Here is a 6,923-nt window from a genome sequence, read left to right on the forward strand (position 1 = left end):
ATTCTTGGGTTTCGGCTCAGGTCATGATCTCCGGCTCTTGGGGTCAGGCCTGGCGTCAGGCTCTGTGCTCAGCGTGCAGTCTGCTTGAGACTCACTCTCCCTCTCACTCTGCCCCTACCCACCACGTGCTCTCTCTCTAAAATAAATAAATCAATCTTAAAAAACAATCGAGAATTAACATGTACCTTCTGTTGTCAAGTAAACATACCTGTGGTCATGGCTTGGTTGGCAGAGATGCAGGCCATGGTGACAGTGTGAGCAGGAGTCCTGTCAGAGAAGCCAGCTCCGAGGGCAGCCTTCAGGAAGTACATGAAACGAAATGGTCACTTGTGAAGGAAGTACTACCTGGAAATGATGCTTTGAGCACCACTTCTCTGTGGTGAATCAGGAAACCGTATGAAGTTAATATTCTAGAGTAATATTTAGAATAAAATTAAGTCCATCACAGAAACGGCTTACTCATTTTTCATCTAGCCATTAACTGACAGAACACTCTGCAAAACTCTTGATAGCCAGTGTCTAGTATGGTAAACAGGCTACAACACCCTTCTATGTCACCTAATTTCTTAGCCAAGCTTCGCTCCAAGCCTTCAAGGATATCAATATATAATTTGATTTTAAGTTTTCAAATAAAGTAAATTGGTTAAATACAGTTGATGGAGGAATGATGAAACATATCGTGGAGGAGGATCCTCATGATCTCTGTTCCTACAGTCGAAAGGCTTAGTGGCAAAGCACAGGTCATCAAACCAGAGAGTGATTTCTTTTTTTTTTTTTAAGATTGATTTATTTATTTGAGAGAGCGAGAATGAGAGAGAGAGAGAGATAGAGTACATGAGAGGGGGGAGGGTTAGAGGGAGAAGCAGGCTCCTCGCCGAGCAGGGAGCCCAATGCGGGACTCGATCCAGGGACTCCAGGATCATGACCTGAGCCGAAGGCAGTCGCTTAACCAACTGAGCCACCCAGGCGCCCAGAGAGTGATTTCTAAAGAACTGGCCACTCATAAGCAGAATTCCCAAGCAGGTCCCTCCCTGCTCTCGGCTCATTCCTCTCACTGCCGGCTGGTCTCTCTTCACGATCGCCTCATACTTTACCCCGCACACGGCACAGCCAACACAAAGGCAAACTGGCAAACTTGCCAATACACAGGAGTTCAAGTTGATGAAGAAACTGTGCAGAAGTGCCTAGGCCCCAAGCGAGCCTCTGACAAGTAAGGGTGAGATCAGGTGAACAACTGGAAAAAGAGAAAACTGTCCAGGATAATGACCTAACAGGTGCTTCAGAAAAGAGTGATTTGATGGGTCTTGACAAGAACTGAGGGGCTCCATTAACCTTGCAAAATGGCCTCCAGCATAATGGCACAGTAAGAGTCATACATAAAATGAAGACATCGATGACTTCATTGTACTATTTTTTTTTTAAGATATTTATTTATTTGAGAGAGAGAGAGAGAGAGCACAAGTAGGCAGGGTGGCAGGCAGATGGAGAGGGAAAAGCAGGCTTCCCACTGAGCAGGGAGCCGGATGCGGGGCTCAATCCCAGGACCTTGGGATCATGACCTGAGCCGAAGGCAGCTGCTTAACTGACTGAGCCACCCAGGCGCCCCTTCATTGTACTATTAATTAGGGAAATTATGCTGCTAAAAAAAAAAAATCAATGTCTGATTCCATTTTTGCATATGTAAAGAATTAATGCATAGATACAATAATAAAATATTTTTATAATATTAAAGTTACACTTTAAAAATAATGCTCTCACTGTTCCCCCCACCAACCACCACCACCACTATTTACCATGAGATTCGGGTTCCCATTAGAGGAATTCTTTTTTAGTGACCCTTTTCTGAAATTATTTAACTATCCTCAGAATACAAGATCTCCTGTAATTTGATAAAATAAACATGTTTCTAAAGTCTAGATTAAGGAGGCTCCGTATTTCTTTTTTTTTAAAAAAGATTTTTATTTATTTATTTGAGAGAGAGATGGAGAGAGTACACCCAGGGGAAGGGGCAGAGGGAGAGGGAGAAGCAGGCTTCCCGAAGAGCAGGGGGTCTGATATAGGCTTGAACCCAGGACCCTGAGATCATGACCTGGGCCGAAGTCAGACGCTTAACCAACTGAGGCACCCAGGCGCCCTAGGCTCCATGTTTCTTCACTGGTTTTTACTATTATACTTACACGCCCTCCATACCATCATCTGTAGAAAGACAAGTGTGTCATAGTAGTGTATACGCAACATAACCTTATTCTGGTCTCTCTAGGTAGGCTCGATACTAAGTGCTCCACCTACTTTGCCGAAACTACACTCTGGCAATGGCATGTCAGCCGCTCAATGTAGACCAAATTCAAAAGGGAACAAAGCAGCAAATCTCCAGGGGGCAGAGGAGGAGAATGCACCAGTGGGGCAAGTGGAAAGGGCGCTGAGGTCGTTATGGCCTAATCCTCACAAGGTCCTTTCTAGCATGTGTTACACCCTTGGCCCCAGCTGGCTCTAAGGACTGAAAGAGCCTTAAATAGAAGTGGTTTCTGGTGAACCTTGTCCACCTGCTTCTATTTAAAGCTTGAACAGCTCTCAAGGTCAGCCTAGGCTCTGGATAGTACACTAAGGAAAAAGGAGGAAGATGCCTCTTCGTTAAGTAGGAGAGCAGGGAAATAAACAGAGGTCTTTCAGTAAAGTCAGGTTCATGGGAACTGGGCATCAGAACCTTTAGGATTTCCTTGAACATTATTAATGCAGACAACAGGTCCTTAAAAAGTTCTCTAGCAGGGGCGCCTGGGTTGCTCAGTCGTTAAGCACCGGCCTTTGGCTCGGGTCATGATCCCAGGGTCCTGGGATCGAGCCCCGCATCGGGCTCCCTGCTCGGCGGGAAGCCTGCTTCTCCCACTCCCACTCCCCCTGCTTGTGTTCCCTCTCTCGCTGTGTCTGTCAAATAAATAAATAAAATCTTAAAAAAAAAAAATTTCTCTAGCTGGTAGTCACATTAGCTTTTAGGTTACAATACAACTATAGAGAGACCTCTTCATAACATCGCCTTTCCCTGTAGCCGCTACAAAGATCATCCAGACCGCAATGCAATTGGTATTAGTATAGGGCAGGGAGAGGGAAGCTACCTACCACTGGTCAATTAATAGCTGAGCTATGCATACAGATATAACATTTCCAGACAAAATTTAGGGAAAAACATTATGACTTTAAGTATTAGGATAGAATAGAAATATTGAGAAAATTGATACACTCGGGATTTTTTTTTTTTTAAGATTTATTTATTTATTTACTTGTTTCAGAGAGAGAGCGAGCACAAGCAGGGGGAGCAGGAGCAGGAAAAGCAGGCTCCCCGCTGAGCAGGGAACCCAGCGTGGGGCTCGATTCCTGGACCTTGGGATCATGACCTGAGCCAAAGGCAGATGCTTAACAGACTGAGCCACCCAGGCACCCCTTGGTATTTACTTTTTAAGTGCTCTTATAAAAGCCTTTTTTTTTCTTTCAAAATATGAAAGTTGAAAATGTATTGTGAATAGCTTGGTGCAGTCATAAAATTGTCATATTCAACACAGTTAGAAATGTGAAAGCCCAAGAAAAACCAAAAAAATCAGGACGGGGAGAAAAAAACCCTTTCTGTTCTTAATTCTTTCCCGCCTCCCTAACATTATACAGTTGATTCTGTGGGTTTAAGGAATGCCAGGCCTTCAGAAATGTTAACATTTACTGGCAGGTAAAAATGTGGGGCAGAACCACTACTTTCAATCCTGCTCATTTTCCCTCCTCCTGACAGTGATGGAAATCGTTGCCCCTACAACTATATTGAACACAGTAATATAGCAGGCACAAAACTAGCAATAAAGAAAATGCTTAGCACACTGAAATGTGCGTTGGAGTCAACTTTATCCAAATAATCACTTTCAAATTGAAACAAAGCCCAGAAGATGTGTTTGGACTATTCACTATGAAATGCCTGTATGATACGTCACGGAAATTTCAAGGTCTATTATTATCTTGGTTGCCACCAATAAACAGTACCGGGAGCTATGCCAACTAGGGTGAAAGTAAACTCCTGTGAAATCGTTTAAAAAAAATACCACTCGATGTGTCATCTAGTCAATGGGAATAAATGAATAAGCAAGGCTACCTCCAACAAAAACCATGTTACGAAATCAGTTCTTTGCACAATGTTGAAATTTTAAGTTAATTAGTACCCACGATAACATTACTGAAAGTCACATTAGCCATACTTTGCCATAATCTCTATTATCCTAAGAGATAGAACAAATGAACATATATCCTAAAGCAGCTCAAATAATCGACTTGATTTATAGTATAAATATATACTAGTATAGTGTATGTCATTTGATTTGTAACTTTAAATATTAAATAACATTCGTTATTCAAATTGTAAAATCACATCTGAAGTCAAATATAGCTTTAATGAGGGGCGCCTGGGTGGCTCAGTCAGTTAAGGGTCTGCCTTCGGCTCAGGTCATGATCCCAGGGTCCTGGGATCGAGCCCCACATCGGGCTCCCTGCTCAGCAAAGAGTCTGCTTCTTCCTCTCCCTCCCCCCCAATAAATCAATCAATCAAATATTTAAAATATATAATATATAGCTTTAATGAATTTTATTAATTTTATAGAGCAATTCTGTTAATTGAAATGCAAGTTGATTCTCTTGTCAATCTCTTTGAACAACAACAACAAACTTTGAAAGAGTTTGTTTTACTCACCTCTCTAGCCACATTGCTAGTCTTCACTTCCTGTATCACCGTGCCAAAGATGATATAATCAACAACATCCTTCGGGACACTGGTCCGATGCAGCAAACCCCTGAGAGCAGAAGTCCAAAGCAAAAACACATTGCACACACCAAGACATGCCATAGGTCACCAGATAAAACACTGTACTCCTTTTAAAAGGTTAACTTTGAATTTAAAAGAGCAGAGACCGTATCTTTTCCTTAATCCAACAAGCATGTGGCACCTTATCAAAGAAGAAATGAATAATAAGTGATTTAAAAAGTCAACGTGTAGGGGCACCACGGTGGCTCAGTCGGTTGCAAGTCCACTCTTCATTCTGGCTCAGGTCCTGATCTCAGGGTCGTGAAATCGAGCTTCGGGCTCTTTGATCACCGTGGAGTCGAGTCTGCTTAGGATTCTTTCTCTCCCTCTGCTTCTGCCCCTACCCTTGCTCACGCACACGTGCACTCTCGTTCTCAAAATAAATAAATAAAATCTTTTTAAAAATAAATAAATAAAAAGTCGACATCTGATGTTCAACTGGTAATGAGAAGTTAAACAGGAAGAATCAAAAATAATTTGGAAAAAGATACATAAACATAGTAATGTTAGTAGGAACCTAAGTTTCAATCCAAAGAGAAAAGAGAGATATAAAATCAAAGAGTTGAAGTAAAATACCAGGTATATTAAATTTAAATTTGGAATATCAATATAAACACATGATTTATGCGTGTGTGTGTGTGTGGCGTACACACTTGTCTAGCTCTGCCCACCAATAGAAACTAGAAGCAATAACACTCCAGTCTCCAGTAAGAATAGAATGAGCACATCTTGAACTCAGACTTGGTGGGTTGTTTTTTTTTTTGGTGCAAAATGGTTTTATTAAAGCATGGGGACAGTGCCTGTGGGCAGAAAGTAGCGGCTGCCCCAGCAGGATGGCTGATTATTTACGTGGGAGTTGGGGGAGGTAAGGAAAAAGGGAGGTTTCAAAAGAACTTTCATATGCTAAAGAGGACCTAACAAGGTATCAGAGGCCTTGCCATTGTCAAAAGTTGTTTCCTCTCTAGCAAGGCATTAACATTAAGCTAGTTGGGAGATTCCTGGAAGAAGGTCACACATGTCCCACCCAGGACTGGGGCGGGTAGGGGGAGTTTGCAGGGTGTCAGCTTATGCTTTGTCTTCAGCAAGCCTTCTGCTCCCTCATCATTTCCCCCCTGAACAATTTTGACTCTTAAATCTTTAAGGTTGTTGAAGGTGTGAGGTCTCATCTTCTGTAACTTCTTCCTCCTGAATAGGGGCATAGAGATGTTCCTACCTATGGGTCAATATTGGTCAGCTGGGGAACATATAGCGGAGTTATGGAAGGGGAGGCAGCTGAATCCAACGCAGGCAACATACATGAACCTCCATGAGTAGAAGGTATCATCTGTCAGCTAGAAGTTAAGGCAGTGAAAGAGCGTTGGCACTAGGCAGGGAGACACCGGAAAAAGACAACAAAGGTTAATAATGAGAAAAAGAAGCCTGATAAAAAGGCCCACTGATAGTTGACCATAATTTTCCTCCAGTCCAGGAGTTTAAAGCAATCACTAAAGGAAAGGGAGATCATTTAAAACACCAATTTGAGTATTCATTTTAGTTAGAAACCCAGAAATATTTGTGGTAATCTGGAATGTATACACAGCATTCTGTTTTTATGATAGCACAAGTTCTAACTTGTGCAACAATTAAAACATCTAATGCTATTCTATTTTGTAAAACTGCTTCACACATTTGTATTACTTTAGTATTTAATAGAGAAATGCTATTTTCAGTTCAGACTTGGTTTCTAATGCTATTTCCCATTAAAGGAATCACCTATTTATTTATTTAGATTTTATTTTTAAGTAATCTCTCCACCCAACATGGGTCTCGAACTAACAACCTCAAGATCAGGAGTCACATCTTCTACCAACTGAGCCAGCCAGGCACCCCAGGAAACAGATTTTTTTAAAAATGACTGAGGCCAGATCTAAGGCAAGGCAAGTACAAAGTGAACCTCACTGTTTTTTTTTGTCCCAAAAATAAGACAAGACTCAAAGACTAATGGGATAGATATCAAAAACAGGAACATACACATTTGTCAAAACTCATCAAACTACACACTTAAATCTGTGCATTTTATTATATGCAAGTTATACCTCAGAAAATAATATACTAA

At 41.6% G+C, this 6,923-nt stretch overlaps 1 protein-coding gene across 3 annotated transcripts in view; it reads right to left on the reverse strand.

The window, feature by feature from the left end:
- The window catches only part of HADHB (hydroxyacyl-CoA dehydrogenase trifunctional multienzyme complex subunit beta), a 38,477-nt gene that overhangs the window by 10,314 nt on the left and 21,240 nt on the right, over positions 1-6,923 (reverse strand). For all 3 annotated transcript variants that reach the window (XM_031027681.2, XM_081797088.1, XM_081797089.1), the window contains exons 6-7: positions 4,718-4,817; positions 209-296 (exon numbers count right to left, since the gene is read on the reverse strand). In XM_031027681.2, the coding sequence (XP_030883541.1) occupies positions 209-296; positions 4,718-4,817 (188 nt within the window). The remainder of the gene's footprint in view (positions 1-208; positions 297-4,717; positions 4,818-6,923) is intronic.

Source organism: Leptonychotes weddellii, chromosome 10 (assembly GCF_054177405.1).
Source record: "Leptonychotes weddellii isolate Sample4059 chromosome 10, ASM5417740v2, whole genome shotgun sequence".
Taxonomy (NCBI): Eukaryota; Metazoa; Chordata; class Mammalia; order Carnivora; family Phocidae; genus Leptonychotes; species Leptonychotes weddellii.